Source organism: Monodelphis domestica, chromosome 2 (genome assembly GCF_027887165.1).
Source record: "Monodelphis domestica isolate mMonDom1 chromosome 2, mMonDom1.pri, whole genome shotgun sequence".
NCBI lineage: Eukaryota > Metazoa > Chordata > Mammalia > Didelphimorphia > Didelphidae > Monodelphis > Monodelphis domestica.
In genome coordinates, this window is record NC_077228.1 from 62134145 (window position 1) to 62154383 (window position 20239).

General features: G+C 39.0%; 1 protein-coding gene across 3 annotated transcripts in view; it reads left to right on the forward strand.

Annotated features, from left to right (window-relative positions):
- RCSD1 (RCSD domain containing 1) overlaps window positions 1–19654 on the forward strand; it is an 89652-nt gene extending 69998 nt beyond the window's left edge. For all 3 annotated transcript variants that reach the window (XM_007480708.2, XM_007480709.3, XM_007480710.3), the window contains 4 exons: window positions 779–850; window positions 4504–4707; window positions 8328–9173; window positions 12062–19654. In XM_007480708.2, coding sequence (XP_007480770.1) covers window positions 779–850; window positions 4504–4707; window positions 8328–9173; window positions 12062–12094 — 1155 coding nt within the window. In that variant the 3' untranslated portion in view covers window positions 12095–19654. The remainder of the gene's footprint in view (window positions 1–778; window positions 851–4503; window positions 4708–8327; window positions 9174–12061) is intronic.
- The last annotated feature ends 585 nt before the right edge of the window (window positions 19655–20239 follow it).

Consider the following 20239-nt stretch of genomic DNA (forward strand, 5'->3'; position numbering starts at 1 on the left):
CATGTGTGAAAGTGGGTGACGAATCAGAACCCACTGACTGCTCCCTGGGCAGTCCTAAGCAAAACTTTAGCTATCATTGGTCCACATAAAAGTGGAAGGAAGCCACAGGAAGTGATGAAAGGAAGGGTCTTTAAAAGTGGCAAGAACTTCCTGTGATCAGGTCTTTTGCCTTGGAAATTGACTTGAAGGAACTTGGGAACCTCAAACTGCTCTTGAATTTTCCCTTAGGACTACCATGTGGTTGAGTGAAAAAGGCTGATTCCTTTTCCTGTTTTTTTTTTTTTCTGGAGATATTAGCCTCCAGAGAGGCCCCTGAACTTGGAAGAGGCCTTATGGCTAAAACCCTTGTTTAATTTACCTCTGGGCCCCCTTTGCTGGGGCTTCTTAAGCCCTGCCTGGTTTGAACTGGGCCAAAGTAAATATCTACTCTCTTTGATTTTCTTACTTTCACTCTTTCTCTTTTTGTAAATAAACTACCATAAAAAGTCATTCTGACTTGAGATATATTAATCTCTGGCAACCACACTCTTAAATTTAGTCCAACCCTTTTGTTTCCCCCTCTTACATTCTGGCCCTTACAAGGCCCAAGTGGTCTCACCAAAGATGAGGGCCACTGAATTAATGTCTGCTTGAGGTGAGTAGTATTCTGACACAAAGCGAGAAAACGACAGCACTTTTCTCTTATTATTATTTCACACTCTGGCTTGTGTGTTCCATTCAGAAGCAATTCTCCCTGTCCCTATTCTTATAGTGCTTTTTTGGTCTATTTGATTTATAGAAACCATCACCCAATGCCTGCCACCCTCCCAAAATCAAGGTGAAAAGCTCCCCTTTGATTGAAAAACTCCAGGTAAGTGAAGTATATGTGCCTACTCTATTACCATCACCCAGTGGTTGCTCTTTAGTCTGGGGGGTGATATTCCTCTTTTTTTCCAATCCCTGGTTGAAGAGTAATTTCCCCATGATGCCTATGCAACAAAAGCTATAGCCAGTAACTTTTATTCCAGGGCAAGCAGCACAGTTTTGGTTGGGTGGTGTGGATGCCAAAAGAAGGCTATTAGAGAAACTGATGCCCTGAGGCGAGAGAGGGTCAGTATCAGGATGGATTGGGCCAATGAAAAATCTACTGTGAGGTGCAGAGGACTAACCTTCTGTTATTTTACCTGGTCATTGCTAATTAGATGCTACCTTCTATATTGATAAAGGACTGAAGATATCATCAGTGTCTCCCTTAAATTTCCAAGCCCTGGAGCAAAACCCACATCACCACTCTGGTTATTGCTCCAGTGACTATTAACTAGTTGATGATCAAATTGGCTCCCAGGGGAAGGGAACTTCCACAGCCTGTGTTAATGGGGGTTCACACATAATGATTACTTGTATGCGAGAGAGAGCTGTTTGAGGAGATGCTAGACTTCCTAGGGACCACTAACTATTCCATTCCTAACCTAAGTCTACACTGTGAGGAAAGCACCTTGTGAAGACATTAAAGCATTACAGAAATGTGAACTATTATTAAGGGGAGAAAGAGAGAGACAGAGGCAAAAAGGAGAGATACACACAGCATGTTTAACATAACAATAAGTAGTGCAATATCAAAATGTAACAACATTATAGCATTAACAACTACAAATACTCTGGTGCATAATCATATCCGGATACAGAGATGAAATTGTAGAACTCAGATATAAAAATCAAGTGGGATCATCAGCATAAACTGATTCAGTGATCAATCTAAAAAACCCAAACTGATCTTTCTATCTACCTGACTGCATATCAAAATCAATGTAACAGTCTTAGCAGATATAAAAATGTTAAGAAAATAATTTTCACTCTACTGATCCTGGTTCAATGAGGTAGAATTCTATGGCTCACATGACAGGTGTACTAATCAAGCATGCCACCTTTCACAGTCTGGACTATCAGAAGTTGTCAGTCTTTTCAACAGTTAGCAAAATTACTATCTCTGGAGATAAAGGATAAGTCCTTCCTTTCTCTCGTACTGATACTGCATCTTAGGGATCTATTCGTGCTCACTGCCAGATGCCTGCCACATAGGAAAATGGTTGGTAGATCAATGCCAGAACATTCAGTGACTGAGAGCGTCAGTGCACCATGTCTCTGCATCCCCAATCTTAAACATCCATTTCATATGGAAAATGTATATGTGTGACTAAGGCTGTCTGGTCCATAATGAAAGATTCATTATGATTCCCATTTCATGCAATCAGACATTACTCTCCAGAATAGTCATCTGAAAATTAACAAATACTGTCATGTTCTCGTAGTCTCAGACTTCCATGTGGCTGAAACAATAACATACTTGCACCTTTGTAATTCTGGATCAGAGCATCAACAGTACTTTCCTTGTGCTTAAAATTCTGGCAATAATTGTGCAAAAGAAAAATCAAAGTTGAATACTTGAAAATGAATCAAAAGTGTTCTCTCAAATAAAAATACTACATCTATAAGATTTTTCTCCCTTTTCGGACTGCTACACAGTAAAAGGGAGAGAGGCAGAGACAAAGAGAAAGACAGCAAAGCAGAGACAAAAAAAAAAGAGGAAGGAGGAGACAGAGAAAGAAACAAAAACAAAGAGATAGAATGAGAGATAGAGAGAGAGAGAGAGAGAGAGAGAGAGAGAGAGAGAGAGAGAGAGAGAGAGAGAGAGTGTGAAAGAGAGAGAGAGGAGGGAGGGACATCAGGAAGGAACTCCCAGACTTGATCTAGGATGGGTCTAAACCAAAAATGTTGGACTGATATTTAAGAATCAATGGTCTACTATTTTTTCTAAGTTTTTTGAGGTAAGCAAGCAAGAGCAAAGCCAGAACTCCACCTGGAGTCATGGAATCATCCAAATCTATAGATAATGAATTGAAGTGTAATAGAAGGAATATTGGACTTGAAATCAAATAGACATCGGTTCTAATCTTAGCTGTACCACTAAGAGTCTATGTGAACATGAGCAATTCATGCCAGTTCTATGAAACTTAATCCCTAATCTGCTAGCTTCTGAAATGAGGATAATATTTATACTATTACCTCCCAAAATTGAAGGAATTTTTTTCTAGAAATCTTAAATCTTGATGTAATATTGGCTATTATCATAAAGTAAGAATTCTAAATTAAATAAATCAAGTGTACAAACACCAGAACATTTTGGATGGCATAATATTAAAAGGAAGCAAAGTAGCATAGTGGATAGGGAAGTCAGAAAGATTTAGTTTTATGTCCTACTTCTGTGCCATATGGACTGGGGGACCCTGGGTTGGCATCTTAAATTTCTCATTGCCCTATGCAAGTCTCTGAAACTATTATTTACAGAGCAATTGCTAGTCTGTATTATCTAGCAGAAAGAACTTGAGGAGTTCCCTCTACTAGTAAAATCATAGTTCTGATCAAAAAAGAAAGGTTCAAGGCTATTCAGAAAAATATACCACCTGGGAGAACATGGTTAGTCAAAGGGACTTCTTCACTGCATAATAGAAGAGCTGATGCTAAAAAATAAATCTGAAATACTTCTGATAAATAATCCCCACTTCCCACCCTATCCTGAAGATTTACAGGCACAGAACTAGGGCTAACTTTGGAGCAACAATGGCCTCCCCCAACCCCAACCTCTCTTTCTTTGCACAGCTTTTAAGTCATCAGTTGTTTTATTGTTATATTTTTTCCTTCAATTATTTCTTTTCATCTTCAAGGATGCCTTTGAGAGTTGTTTTTAATTCGTTATTAACCGTAGAAAAGTTTTACTGAAAGTGATAATGATGTGATTTGCCTGGCCATCCTTGGCTCTCAGGGAAGATGAGAGCTACCATAACCAGAACTCCAATAATAATGAACCAGCATTTCTATAGTGCTTTATAAGGTTTGCTCTTTAAATATATTATTTCACTTGACCCCCACAATAACCCCAGGATAGGGGCTTTTATTATTATCCCCATTTTACAGATGAGGAAAACTAATGCTAAGCAAGTTAAGTGCCTTGTCCTATTTTACACAGCTAGTCAGTGTCTAAGGCAGAATTTGAATTCAAGTCTTCCTGTCTCAACAGACATTATACTACCACAAACTCTGCCACCTCACTTCCCCTTTAGACTGGGAAAAGATGAAACAACTGGCACTGTCTAGGAAGAAGAGGGTGACCATCTCTCTCATACCCAAGTGTTAGACAGATGCCAATCTCTGATTTGAGCCCCTGACATTGTACCTTGGTGTCTATTGGGAGGACAGTATTTACTGAGTCCACATTGCTGCCTCCTGGCACCTTGATGGGGTAGCACCCTCAGAGGGCACAGCTAGTATGTAGGGGCATGGGTGAGAGGGGGGTAAAAGCCCAGCAAATGGAGCATGTGACAATCAATCAGTGGGCATTTAATTCCTTCTAAGTAACATGAGAAAAATAGGTTGAGTGCTTCAGTTTGGAATCATTCCTGCCAGGTGATGTGCAGCCTAAAAGGTTCTCTCCCCACTCTAAAGAAATTCCTCATTTTCTTTCCACAGGCCAATCTAGCCTTTGATCCCACTGCCCTGTTGCCAGGTGCCTCACCTAAAAGTCCTGGATTAAAGGCCATTGTGTCTCCATTTCATAGTCCTCCTTCCACCCCCAGCAGTCCAGGCGTTAGATCCCGGTCCAGTGAACCAGAGGAGGTGCCAGTCAGTTTTGACCAACCCCCTGAAGGCATCCATCTACCTTGTTACAATAAGGTATGTCTCTTCTTCTATATGTATGTGTATGTGGCTTTTTTTTTTCAAATGATGCCTTCTCTAGTGTGGGGAGGAGAGGGAAGGGAAGGAGGGAAAGAAGTACCAGAAAATTTTAATTTAACAAGCAAAAAATGTGTCTCAGGTCAAAAGAAAGCCTTGTCACTTGGGGGAAAGGTAGGCATCTGGCCATCTATTAGGGAATGGCTAAACATATCATGGCATATGAAAGTAATGAAATATTACTATGCCTAGACGAAATGACTATGAAGAATTTAGAGAAGTAATGACAGACCTAGATGAACGAATGCAAAATGAAATACGCACATTTCAAGACAGCAATAAGCACAATGACTATAGATAATTATAACAATGCAAATGGGAAGAATGCAAACATGAAACTGAGTGCTGGGTAAATATAGTGACTAAATTTGACCCTGGAGAAAAGCTGAGAAAACCTTGTTTGTAAGATGTGAGGAGCAATGTGTATGCAACATTGTACATACTGTCAGGCACATCAGAGGTGTTGACTGGTCTTGATGACCTGCTTTTTTTCTCTTTTTTGTTACAAGGGATGCCTCACTGAGTAGGGAAGAGGGGAGGGATTTATTTGGAATGCAAGGTTTATAAAAACAAAAGATATTACTAAAAAATAAGATTTTTAAAAAAGAAAAATGGGTATTTGGTTTAGGTTTTGGGTGGAAATTCTGCAAGTTCTACTACTATCCAGAGAGAATTTGAATTTGGCAAAAAGCAAAAAACATTTGGAGGAACTTTTTACCTCATCCCTTCTCCTCCCATCCTTTCTCCTTCCTCCTCCTGACCTAAAGATCCCCTGGTACATAATTCCTTTAACTGCCAGAGAATGTAGTTGCACAATCCTTATCCCCACCTTCCCTGCCCCTTCCACCCAGGATGGGGAGAAGAGAGGAGTTAAAACTGCTTCCAACCACATAGATAAAGTTACATCAAAAGCCAAAAATGACAGCTAATGCTCTGATGAATCTGTGCGCACAGGATAGCTTGTCAGACTGTAGTTATGCAGAGACAACTGTTTGATGAATCTTTCTGGTCTTCATTAAAGAGATAAGTTCCATGTACCATTCACTGACCTTGACAGCAATAGTACCCTATGTCCTGCTTTAAGAAAACTCTTTGGACACATCTTAACACATGAAATAGATAAAAATGAGGAAGTAATCTTTTCCTTTGTAAAAGGCGTTTCTACAGAATTTCTTTTTTAAAAAATTCTTTTTTTTTCTCAATTGCATGTAAAAACAATTTTAAAGATTCATTCTTTAAATATTTGAGTTTCAAATTCCCTCTTTGCTCCTTGAAAAGGCAAGCAATAAGATACAGGTTCTATACATGCAGTATGCAAAGCATATTGTCATATACAGATTATCTAGAAATAGAACCGTAGCTTTAGAGATAGAAGGTACCTCAGAGGTCATCTAGTCCAACCCCATCATTTACAGTTGAGGAAATTGAGATCCAGAAAGATTATAGTACTTTGTCTAAGCTCATACAGGTTGCACATGATAAAAATCAAGATTTGAATCTAGACCCTTGGATATTACATTCAGCCTTCCTTATACTGTCCCAGAGAATGTGAGCTTCTGTTTTAAGTGGTTGTTTACAGAAGTTCTGTATGATGTGGTAGAAAGAATCCTGAACTCATTCAGGAGACCTGGGTTTAATTCTCAGTTCTGACACTTGTTAACAGTATACTTAGGTGTGACTCTGGTCAAGTCACTTAACCCTGACTGCCTAGTCCTTGCCCTCTTTATCTTAGAATTGATACTAAGACAGAAAGTAAGGAGTAAAAACAAACAAAACAGTGTATTGAGATTTCTGGACCTCCATTTCTTTATCTGCAAAATGAGGAGGTTGGATTAGAGGACCTCTGAGTTCCCTTCCAGAGGTAAATCTATGATCAAGGATACCTGAAGCAAATCTCGGGGTTCTGATAAGGTGAGCACTTTTTAAACCTCAGAGTTCAACATAAATGTGACCTATTACAGAATCAGAAAGTACTAATCAGTGCATGAAACTCATTTAACTCCAAGCTCTTAACTCATCCTTTGAATCAAAGGTCAGATTTGAACTCTAGTGTTCTGGCCATCAGGTGAGGCACACTAGCCACTAACTAGAACCTGTAGTTTCCTATAGGTTTTAGGCTAAACTCTGAACACATATGATCTACCTCCAGGTTTTACCTTTGCACGAGTGTGCCTCAACTCTCTTTCTCCAATTGGTTAGGATTCTTCTGCTTATAGTCTTAATAAAAAAAAAAAACACAGGGGTTTGAAACACCCTTTCGCTATAGCACCACTTAGGTCAGTATTTATTCATTAAAAAATATGTGTAACTACCTAGGTTTTTTTTCCTTGTTGCATTCCAATTTCATGGTGCAATGTCAAAAATTATGGCATTATTTAAAATAAAAAGAGATTACATTTATACATATTTTAATTAATATTTGCAAAATGTATTAAACAGAGAATGATGCTTTGGAATCAATATCATCAGGTTAATACTGTTTCTGGCACATGGAAAATCTTTAATAAATATGTTATCACTAAAAAAAAGAAAAGAAAGTACTAATCAGGATGGAAGGCAAAGAAATTAGACTGTTAAGGGGGTACTGATTGACCAAAGACAATTTCACAATTTGATCACAAATAATTTTTAAGCACATCAGTGGGAAAATATGGTTAAAAGTTAACTTAAAAACTTCTGTTCATGTGCAATTGCTTAGAAACATACCAACTAAAAAAGAAAAAAGAAACATACTAATTGGGGCAACTAGGTAACATGGAGATCAGAGTGCCAAGCCTGGTGCCAGGTTCAGAGATGAGAAGTTCTGAGTTCAAATTTGACTCAGACACTTCCTAGATGTGTGATCCTGGGCAAGTCACTTAATCTCAATTGTTTATTTAGCCCTTGTCATTCATCTGTCTTAGAACTGATACCAGGGGGAAAGAAAGAAAGAGAGAGAGAGAGAGAGAGAGAGAGAGAGACAGACAGACAGACAGACAGACAGACAGAGTCAGAGAGAGGAGGGGAGGGAAGTAGGAAGGGAGGGAGAGAGGGAAGAAGGAAGGAAGGAATTAGTTTTAGAGAGTTGCCTGAAGCCCCAAGTAGAGTCTTTCTCATGTCCACATAGCTAGCACTAGTAAGACTCGAACTCAGGTCATTTGGGCTCCAAGTCTGGCACTCTGTTCACCATGTCAGCCTGTCTCTGACACCTCTATTTAGATTTACACTTCACAGAGTCTTGATAAAACTTAGCAGACTCACATGAAGCCTTCATTAGGCAAGTTACATCATTTCCAGAGGATACGTCATTCCACAGAAGCAGAATATTGGATAGCTTCAGCCAGCTCTGTTTTGAACTTCTATAAGCTCTAGATTTTTTAGACCTTGTTAATGCTGGCTTGTCCTCAGTTTTTTGGTAGGAAATGGCCTTCTTTTATTTCCATTGAAGGCTGAACTGGAGGAAGAAAGTCTGACAAGGCAAGGGATGAGTGGATATGAATCTTCTGACTATCATCGGTGCCAAAGCAAGGACCAAATTGTCAGATGTCATAACACATTTTTGTACTGATTTCATCCTTCAGGTGCGGACCCGGGGGTCAATAAAGAGGAGGCCTCCCTCCAGAAGATTCAGACGGTCTCAGTCAGACTGTGGGGTGGATCTGGGGGATTTGGGGGCAGCTGAATCATCTCAGGAGAATGGTGCCAAGGAAGAGGACAGTGATGAGGTGTTTGCATCCAAGAGCAAAGCCTTGGGGTCTCCCCAGTCTGGTAACAGGGCAATGGGCAGAGAGCTGAGGAGAAAGCTGGAGTCTGATGACAAACCTCTGCTAAGGAGATCATGCAGTATGACAGAGAATCCAGCAGAAAGGAGCAGAGCCTTGGAAGACGCTAAATCATGTGGGAATACTGTGAAGAATCAAGAGGAGAAACAGCAGACTACAATAGAAGATGATGGAGAACCACAGAAAGCCACAGATAATAAGGAGGAAACAGCATGTGAGAACTCAAAGGGGGATAAAAAGGAGGCATCTCTGGGGGATTCTGGAGGAGACAGAGAAGAAAAGAAAAATGAGGTCCCCAGTTCAGAGAAGGAGGAGACATCTGAGAAACCTGAAGAAGATGAAAAGGAGAAACCTGGTCAGAAGAACATAGGGGCTAAAGATGGAGACCCACAACAGAGTACCACTATAGGGACAGATGAGGAGAGGCCCCAGAATGCCCCTGAAGAAAAAGAAGGAGATAATACCACTGAGCCAGAAAAAGATGAAGAAGAGAATGAACAAAAGGAAAGTATTTCTGAGAAGACAGACGATCAAGAAATAACACACAATGAAGGAAGCAATCCTGTGACAGGGCATTCTCAGCCAGCAACAGATTCTGAGACCACCAATGAAGCCCCAACTGTGCAACCCACCTGCAGTGCAGAGGTAAATTGGTAGTATTTCTAGTTATCATCTGCCTCCCTTGTCACATGCCTCCCAATTATTCCAAGTATTGGAAGATTTGTCATGTAGAAAAAAAGATCAAACTTTTTCTGCTTGACCCCAGTGGGCAGAACTAGTTAGTATCTACAGAAAGAAGTTATAGGTAGTCAGATTTTGGCTCAACATTAAGGAAAATTTTTAGCTATTAAAGCTTTCCAAACCCTTGGGATGGGGGTTGGTGGAGAGGGGAGATACAAGGAAAAAAGGTATCGAGTTCCCCATTATCAGAACTCTTCAAGAAGTTAGGGATATTATGGATTAGTTCACAAATCAGACTTGGATAGCCCTACATGATCTCTGAGATGCCTTCTGACTGAAATTCTGTAATATTGCCATGCTGAAATCAAATGACTTTAGTTAACTTAAAATAAGGGATGCTTTAGATTTCTTACGTAGCATTGATTATCAATTTGCACTACTAGAGATTAGCTCAGAGATCTCCATAACACCTTTATGAGGCAAATACTTGGAATAGTTGGGAGAAAGGGGATATACAAGGGCAGCTGTGACATAATGGATAGAAAATTGGTCTCGAGGTCAGTAAAATTCAGGTTCAAATTTGTTTCTGAATCCTAAAAAAGTTGTAACCTCCATTCTACAAATTTCAGATGTTAATCTTTATTAATGGAGAGATTTTCTTCACCTGGAGATCTCTATGAGAATGAAATAACAGATTTAGTACAAAACTTACAGATATAAAAAATTAAGTAATCCTGTATGAGGCTCAAATGAAAATGAGAGCCATAAGAGATAGAGGAGACCAGATCAGTCAGTCACAGAAGAGTAAGGGAGTCAAGAAAAGTATCATGGGGCAGGTGGGGCTTGACTGAGACTCCAGAAGAATCGTTTCTATTTGTTTGGGATTTGCATGGGCATTGCATCTATCCTTTTCTCCCTCCCTTTTGCAATGTATCTAGGCAAATCCAGACTAGAGACTCAGAAAGCAATGAGTGATTGATTAAATGTGTTAGTAAATAAGCCCATAGTTCAGTGAAAACAATAGTATGGACTTTGGGTTATATGAGAAATAACTGGTTTGCAGTGTGGTATGGAGTCCCTGAAGGATGCAGAGGACAGGGGCATTGTTGGGACATCCTGGAGTCCTCAAATATCCTCTGAGTGGCTATAGAGATCTGTGTGATGCAAAGAGAAAGGAATCTGAAATGAGGAAACCTGGGTTCAAAACCCAGGTATGCTGCTTATTAGCTGCATGACTTTGGGAAGGTCATTGGACTTTTCTGGACCTCAGGTTCCTTAGAGTAGAACTCAACAGTCCTTCACAAGTTGAAATCTCTGATCCAGAGACTAATGCAAACAGAACAAAAAGGCAAAATAATCAAGTTGGTTGAGATGGTATTTGACCATCTAAGTTACCCTCAAACTACTCCTGGTTGTACTGAGATCCCTCCTCTGCCTCCAAAACAGCTCTACAACAATGGAGGCAGGTAGGTAATACAATGGATAGAGCACCAGGTCTGGAATCTGGAAGACCCAAGTTCAAATCTTGCCTAGGACACTTACTAGCTGTGTGCCTCTGGGCAAGTCATTGAGACTGTTTGCTTCAGTTTCAACTGCAAAGATGAGGATAATAATAGTATCCAATTCCCATTTGAATTGGGCTTTAAAAAGTTGGATAAAAATACATACAGGATAAGAGAGAAAGAGAAGGCATTTCAGATTTAAGAAACTGCATGACTCATGACAGGAAGCCTTCAAATGCCAAACATAATGCAAAGAAGAGTCTGATCAGAATATTTTGTACATACAGGGAAGTGACAAGAGATCCAACTCAATTCAATCCAAAAAACTAAAATTTATTAAGTGTTGGAGGAATTTCTTAACCTAGCTTCTTCTCTTTTCTTTTTTAATCTTTACCTTCTGTCTTAGTATTAATTCTAAGACAGAAGAATAGTAGGAGCTAGGAAATTGGGGTTAAGTAACTTGCCCAGAGTCACACAGCTAGGAAGAGTCTGACATCAGATTTGAACCTCAGGTCTTTTTAACTCCAGATCTGTCGCTCTATCCACTGGGCTACCCATCTGCCCCACAATATGTTTCTAGAAGAATGTCTTTTCATAATACTCAGCAGCAGGTACTCCAAGCTAAAGGAGAGGACTCCCTGTCTTACAGTTTTTCATTCCACTGTCATGATGAGTATTTAAGTAAATATAAATTAATTTCAGGAGGCAGAAAATACTAACAACTGGAATGGACCTAGGTATGCATTGAAGGAATCTAGGAACTCTAGGAGATAAGAGTAAGGAAAGCGTGCATTGCAAGCATGAGTCACAGCTTTGTGCAAAAAAAAACCTGGAGATGGTAGAGATAATTTTATGTATAAGAAATAACTAGTAGCCCAGACATATCAGAGAATTACAAAAATATTGAAATTAGGTATATATAGGACCAGGGCTTGCAACAGACTTTATGTCAGTCATTCATGTACAAGCCTGATTAAATTTGCAGAAAATTTCACCAGTAAGTAAAGTGATGAATTTTTTTGGTCATAGTAATGATTAAAGATGGACTAAATTTTCAGAAGCTCATTGTCAGTAAATAAGGTGATGCATTTTTCACTTTTTTGATCATAGCAATAGTTAAAGACAGGAGATGGTATTTATAATGATGAGACCAGCAGTCAGAATATTTGTGCCTTATCACTTACTAGACTAATTCAAACAATAAAGAAGGCAAGATGGCGCCAGATGGTAGAGAAAGGCACAAATACAAAGCAGGGGAACTTAAACTTTGTATTCTAGGAGAACTGTACAAGTATTAGCAGGATTTTCCTGCTCTTTTCTTAATTCATTTCTTTTCTCATCTCTTCCCAGGATGACACCGTAGTACAAGATACCAAAATGTAAAAAAAGAAAAGAAAAGAAAAGAGCTCTATTATCCACCCTTGATGAAGTTGCTGGAGTCATCTCTCTGGAAGTAGCAGCAACAGCATCTGCAGGGAAGAAAGAAGCTCTGTTGGGAGCTCATGGGATATCAGGAATGCCAAAGATCTAGAATCAGCCTGAAGTCAGAGAGGGTTACTGTTGCCTCATGGCTTCCAGGCTGTACTGTTCTTTAGAGGAGTGGAAAGAGAGGATCTCAGTGTAAAAGGCTTTTCACCAACAGAAATTTGGTGTAGGATGTTCATTGACAGATTTTATAGAAGAAACCTATTCAAAACCTCTCACCACCAAACTTGGAGTGAACCCAGGGTCTGGCTTTCAGGGGACTGTCTACCTAAGCAGGGGAGCTCTGAACACCAGACTCTTTTCTTGAGTCATTTTTTGATGTAATCCATCAGACATGCCTATGTCTAAATTGTAACCTTTGTAATTCTCTGAAATTCTTACAGTTTTCATATGTAAGTAAAAACAAATTTGGGAACAGGATGGGGGTGGAATTCAGGGTAAGGGATGTGTTAGAATGGATAATAATGTGAATACTAAATCAGAAGACAGTCTTCTTTCAAAAAAAAATTAGGACTTTTGAGACAAACTTACAGCTCACCCAGCTTTGAGATGGCTAATCAGTTTTTCAAGGACTAAACTAGTTGAGGTAAGTGTTGAAACATTTGTTTCAACCTATACCATATTTAGTTCAACCGTCTGAGCTTACTTTTCCTTTTGGAAATAGGCTTCCTAGTTTAGGACTGCCATGGCAACCCAGGCACACTCCCTTTCCGCCATGTTGTGAGGGGGTAGCCTCTCCAGTGGAAAAGCAGGATGTCCTCAGCACCAGATGGGAAATCAAAAGACCTGGCCTTCATTCCTGACTCCTCTCCCCTTTCCTGCCTCTCTCCCTCCTTCTAGCTCACTAGGTGGCCAAGTCAAACCCTTTGTTCCTCTGTTTCCTCATCCACCAAGTAAAACAAAACCTGCCCTCTACCAGCATGAAAACTTATGGTGAGGGCAAGTTTATGTTGCTATTCTAGAAAATATTTCTTAATGAAATGATCTGTTAGGCTGCAATAAATATTGCCAGGTAGATAGATGCTTTGTGACCTTCACTATATGTGTCCTAGATGAAGGTAGTCATTCTTATTAGTTGTTTGGAAATTTGATCAAGGTCACTTAGCCTCAGGGGCCAAGCCCTTCATGCGCTTCCTCTGAGAGTTGATATTAAGACAGAAGCTAAGGTGAAAAAAAAAGAAAAAAAAAGAAATTAGGTCAAGAAATGGCTGCAACACTTACTAAATGTGTGTTGCATTGAATTGAGTCTGTCACTATTTCCAGGTTAACTTCTTCATCGCAAGTGAAGCAATGGGCTAGAGATGCTCTTTCATGGAGAAGTATCTTTTCCCAGAATCTCCTCTCACACGGTGAATCTTTGCATTAGCAGGTTTGTGTGAGGCAGAGAATAACTTCTTCCCTCAAATACCCTCCCTTATCTGCCAGAGTTAAAAGCCATCAGCCAAAAGGAATTTGCCCTTTGCAGGGCTGCTTCTGGGTCTGGCTAGAGTTCTGGAGCCCCCCAAAGGGCTCATTCAGTGGGCATTTGGCTCTGTAGGGTTCACACTGGAAATCTTCTGAAGGTCTGTGCTAATTCCTGGAAAGAGCTGGCATGGGGCTAACATTGTTTTTAAAAGCAACACTGTCATAAAAGCAATGGGTCAACTCCCAGCATAAAGGCATTACTGCATATACACACATGTGCCTAAGAGTTCAGGGCACATGTGCATGTGTATGAGTGTGTGTGGTGAAAGGGAAAGATTTATTCCAGTCCCTTCTCCAGAATGAAATGGAAGGGAAAGAAAATAAATAAAAATATAGAGATAAAAAGAAAACTGTGCTTTCCTTCCGACAACTGTAAATAATCATGAGAAATGGAGATAATAAAGTGACAGGAACCAGAAACCAGAGAAGCTAGTTTGATGTCAGAGACTGAAGGGATTGAATTTCTCTTTATTCCCAAATTGTATCTTTCCCACTGTTCCTCCATTACTCCATGCTAACAACTGAGGTAAATACATTTTATTCCTTCATTCAATGAGTATTTATTGATGGACACTTTTGTGCAAGGCATTTCAGCTTCAAGATTCCACCAAACCATAGAGGCAGCTTCTTTCAGTGGAAAGAGCCCCAGTTCTAGAGTTCAAGGATATGAATCCAAATTCTACCTCAGATATTTACTGTCTTTGTGTCCTTGGGTAAATTTCCTCATCTGTAAATGAGGGTGGTTGGTCTAAGTAGCTTCTAATGTCTATTGAAGCTCAATATCGATGATCACTGTGATCATATGGAAGAGTGGTATGGTATGGTGGGAAAGGTGCTGAATTTTCACTTGGGAAAGAACTGTGTTCAAATCCTATCTCCAACATTTACTTCCTCTGTGACTACAAGGAAATCATTTGACCTCTCTGACCTGGAAGTTTCTCCATCAATAAAATGGCCATAATAATAGCTTTAGTTCTTATTTCACAGGGTTGTTATGAAGAGCAAATGAAATCATTTAAGTCAATGTGTTGCAAACCCAAAATTGCTATATAAAGCTCAGCAAATATCCAAGACCTCTTCTTGAGGAACTTCACTAAAAAAAGTGACCTCAAAGAGTCACTCACCCATTCTGATGGTGGTGCTACACACCAACTCCTTGCCTGAAGCAACTGCATTTGAGTGGTGTGTGTACAAAGTTGCATTAAGAGCTGAATGATTGAGATAAAAGCTGATGTAGGTCCTTGGGCAAGTGATCTGTAAAAAGAGGGTGTTGGAATAGAGAGTCCCCTAAGGTTCCCTTCAATTCCTATAATTATGTCATTCACCTGAGTCTAAGCTGGTATAACACGTGGGTTTGACCTCTGGTTTGGATAGATAAATTTGTGCAATAAAGTTTTTCTTGCTTTTCCCAAGAAAGGTAGTGAGATGAGCAATTGGATATTCAAAGGGCATGTCTTATTAGTAAAATGAAGGGACAGTCAGGAGAACCCCAAGTAATAAGCAGCAGTGTCTACACCCATACCCCTCTAATGAAACCCCCAAATTTGCTCACACTGGGTCAAATTTAATTTGGAAAGTTCTTCTTGTATATGTAGGCAGGGTGTGCCTTCTGGCTTTAAACCTATGAATAAGTAAACCATGACTGCAAATTGGATATAGGCTTTGGATTCATTGCTAGCAGAGATCTCTTCCTGTAATCTGAAACATTGAATTTTTGAGGTGGAAAGGATTCTTGGGAACCATCTGGTTCAACCTCTTCATTTTATGGGTGAGGAAACCAGGGCTATAAGAATTCAAGCGATTTGCCCCAAATTCATGCAGCTAGTGAATAGCAGATCTTTCTGACTACATATGTCTTTAAATTTGAAAAACTCAATGGAATAGCACAGGGACCACTAACGGACTCTAACTCTTCACATTGAAATTCAATTTTATTATGTCATACTATTTAGTTAACTTTGCTCTCTACAAACCACAAGAGAACTGACTAAATCTTTTCACAGATCAATAGCAATAGTTTATATTCAGTGCAGATTCCTATGTAGCTTTGGAGAAATCACTTACCTTAACATCTCTGGGCCTCAGTTTCTTAAAAAGGAAAGATAGGATTAGGTAATTTCCAAAGCCTCTTCCTAAGCCAAAATCTATGATCCCCTGTGATTTGGTTTTCTATCCTATTGCTCTATCAAAATTGTTCTATGAAAAGTTGCCACAGAGAAAGGGAACATGGGTTAGTGCAGATGTTAAATTCAAATAAAAGAAAGGGCCACTAAGCTGTATATAGCAAGGCAGCAGAGGTGGTGTAATGGATTGCCAGGCCTAAAAGCAGGAAGACTTATCTTCCTGAGTTCAAATCTGGCCTCAGACACTTACCCTGAGACAAGTCACTTAAATCTAGTTCTCTCAGATCTTTGTCTATAAAAATGAACTGATGAAGGAAATGGCAAACCACTCCAATATCTCTGCCAATAAAATCCCAAATGTAGTGACAAAGAGTTAGACGTGACTAAAGAAACAACTGAACAACTAAAACTATACCTAAGGATCCCTTAAGGTCACATAATGACTCAGAAAACCATGTGATTTATTGTATTTTATTTATTCTGTTAGTTACCACTTACATTTTCATTCTAATATTGCTGTGGACACTGCATTTTATATCCAAATCTTTTTTTTATTCCTTTGTCCTGACAATCCTAAGAATGATATTATATGTCCTTGCCCCAGAGCATCTTCTAAAATTAGGATAATTGAGATTGAAAATGTAAGTTCCATCCTTTCTAGTAAACAAAAGTAGTTTCAACTATACATATCCAAAGGTAGCATGGCTATGTCTTTGATTTCATTCATTAGGATGAAGGATGGAAGTAAAATATAACCAGATTTCTAACTTGATTTTTCCATCAAAATCAGCAAGGAGATTGGAGTCCTGTGATAAGACATGGGACTTGCCCCACTCCCCTACCCAACATAATTAGGGGATCAGGGAAGGACTAAAAAATGTTAGCCCACTTCCTCTTTAGATATCTACTAATTAGAGATGGATTCAGTTGCCTCAAGGAGAGGACTAAAATAATGAGTTTTCAGAATTGTATTTAAATGATTCAAGATTCTGAATAAATTGTCTCTGATGACTGAGAGAGATCATGGACCATTAATTTATTGGTTATTGTTAGCCTAATCAATAAATTGATTTTTCTTACCCGGAACTGAGTCTTTCAGAATTTTTACTTGTGGCAAAGGAAGCTCAGAGGTTGCCTTAGTCTAAGTCTCTTACTTTTCTGAGAGGTAACAACTTTCCCAAGGTCACATAGGCGGTAGCATCATGATTCAGACCCTACAGCCTCTGATTCTGTATCAAGTGCTTTTCCCATCACATCATGAGATATCTTTCTACCCCTTTCAGATGCTCTGATTTCCAGTCAAATATTCCTACTTGCTGTTCCATGAACTCAACAGCCTATCTTCCATCTGAGGCATTTCAGCAGGTTGTCCTTGCCATGCCTGAGGACAGTCTCTCATCAGCTCTTTTAAAATTTTCTTCCTTCAAAGATTTGCTTCTGGGCTACCTCCATGGCTCAGCCTTCCTTTACTCCCCTCTTCTCTTGCACCCCTTCTCCCCAGAGCACTCATTTTATCTTAGTTACATTTAACAACTTTCAGGAGACCTTCTAATCTTATCTACAACTCATTATACACCATCTTAGAGGATGGACTACTTCTGCTGCCAGATTAATCTCTCTCTTTTATGTTGATTTACATGAACTTTATTTTTAAGTCATGACTTTTTTATGTTGGCTCCCAAATCATGGGTCTGTGGATGTGGAGGAGATCCATCCTATTGACTCTTGCCCACTAATTGACTGTAAAGTAACAAGTGAATTTCTATAGGACCTCCTACAAAAATTAATCTCATTATTTCATATTATAAATTATAATACAATCCTGGATTATATATGACATAGGTCAAAGGCATAGCTTTAGTCATACACTGCCTGCCTAATCACTTTCTCCTATTAGAAATACCTAAAATTCCAAAATGATGGATTCATTCCTCTTGTGTCATATAAAAATGCAAACAAAACTTTAATCTTTCTGTCATTTGTGTGAAAAAATAGATTGTTTTCAGAAGAAAATTCTTTAAAAAAATTTTTTAATTCATGCCCTTTTGTACTTACATTCAACCTTTCATTTATAGTCTCCGCTCATTTATCTAGTTAGCCTTTGCTTGTAACAAAGAAACAGTTAAACAAAATCAGTCAGTATAGTTGTTGTAACAGCATCATATGTAACAGTCCATGCCCATAGGCTCCCTCTTCTTCTGGCAGCAGAATAAAGCTGGCACACCACTGAAAGGGAGTAAAAAGTGCAAAAATGAGAGTATGGCATTCACAATTTTGCCAAAGATTCTCTTTCCCATTGTTTTAAGTCAACAAGACTGTTAGGAGCTCTTTAGGAGAATGTTGGACCCTCACCCTGACTTGCAGGATGGATGGTGAGGGAGGGCTACCTAGCTCTATCCTTGAACCTCTATGTAGGGATGATGAAGTGGGTGGTAGTCCAGGGATCTGATGGAATTCTATCTTTAAAGTCCTATGGTAGAGGAAGAGAGGGATGAATGAAAAAAAAAAAGCATTATTTCTTTAGCTGCAACGAGCAAAATCTGACCTATACCTTTTCCCTCCAAGAAGGTAGTCAGGTAGGGTGCCATTTTTTGGAAAGAGACAACCTTGGTCCTGTCACTTAAAGTAAAAAAAGATTTGGGTCATGGATTGAATATATGGGAATTGGAAAAGAAATGTTCAACTAGGATTCTTCCATAGCACTCCCGGTGGATTAGGTTCTGATCCAATTAATATCACCAGAATCTGGGGTTACAGGTCAGTTTCTTAATGTCAATGATCAGTAATTTGATTCATTTCAGCATAATATTAAATATTTTCTATTTGCCATTTACTGTACTAAGAACAGGGACTATAAAGGCAAAAAAAAAATTAATTCCTGCCTTCAAGGAGCAGGAATCTAGTGGGGGGAAATAGCTATGAAAATAACAATGCACAAACTAGCTATAAACAGGAGAAACTGGAGATAAGCAACATTAGAAGGGCACTAGAATTAAGTGGGTTTGGGAAAGACTTGTAGTAAAAGGTGGGATTTTAGCTGGGACTTGAAGGGAATCAGAGAATTCAGGAGGTAGAAGAGCATTCTAGGATTAGGATATAGCTGGTGAAAATGTCTATGGCCTGGAGATGGAATGTCTTGTTCCTGAAATAGCAAAGGGGCCAGTATCTCAGTAGGGGGAAGGTGTGGGGCTGAAGTGAGATGCATCACTGGAGTGTTCTCCTCCAGGAAAATGTAAAGGAATCTTCTGAATTTGTAGTCAATCCTATGAATAGTATCAAGAAAGGCACTATATTTGAAAAAAAAAAAACTGGGTTTGGATTCAGAGGATCTTGGTTCAAGTTCTGCCTGTCATTAATGACCTGATTAACCCTGGGCATATCACCTAACTCGGTAAACCTCTCTGACATCTGTAAAATGAGGGAGTGGAAACAGATGGCCTCTAAGGAAATTTTCAGCCCTAAATCTATGTTCCTATAACTCTGGAAAGGTCACAACCTCACTCTGAGCCTTACTTTCCTCATCTTTATATGATGCATTTAATTATGTATTTAAATCCTATATGAGCCCTTTATTGATCCTCTCAGCTGCTAGCACCCCCTCATCAAATGCTATCTTATATTTACTTTCTATTGATTTTGTATTTACTGATGTGTATATGTTGTCTCCCTTGAGAGAATGTAAACTCTGACTTAAAGTGGCTGAGTTTTTGGTTTTTTTTTTCCTTTTTATATACCTAGCACATAGAGTAATGTCTGGTGTATTGATTGATTAGTACCTACCTCATAGGCTTGTGGTGAAACATATGAAATTATGTTTTTAAAGTGATTTTCAAACTTTCAAGTGCAAGATAAATAGTGTTGTGCATCTGGATTTGTGTGTTTAATACTCAACCAATGTGTGTTACTTTGGGGAAGGCACTCAATCTATCAATAAATCCCCCTTTAAGAAACATGACTCCCTCCAAACAATAGGAACTTCAGCTATAGTCCCACAGCATACAAGTAGCTAAAAAATCTTCATAAAGCTAATCAATGCATGGTATCATACAAAAAATACCCTCTTTGAGAATCAGATCTTTGTATATTTCTACTTTGATAGTACAAACATAGTTGAAGATATTATATGAAGAAAAATCAAAAGGGCTAAAGGGCTTGAGTTGCTTTAAATAAAGTTCAAGATTCTAAGCATTTTGATTCATTAGGCAATGCATGTCAACTGCCAAGCAAATCAGGACCAGCCCCTTTCCTCAGCTTAGGACTAGACCCTGAATAGAGGGGGAGACAGACTTTTCTACATTAAAAACAATCCCAAAAGGCAAATTGACTAAAAGTAAAAATACAATACTAGGTAATCTTAATTTTAATTGGATAAAATATTAGGGACTTTTTCCAAGTTGGGAGGATCAGGGTGAACAGGTATAGTTCCTTGAATACAGAAAAAGAGCTATTATACTTC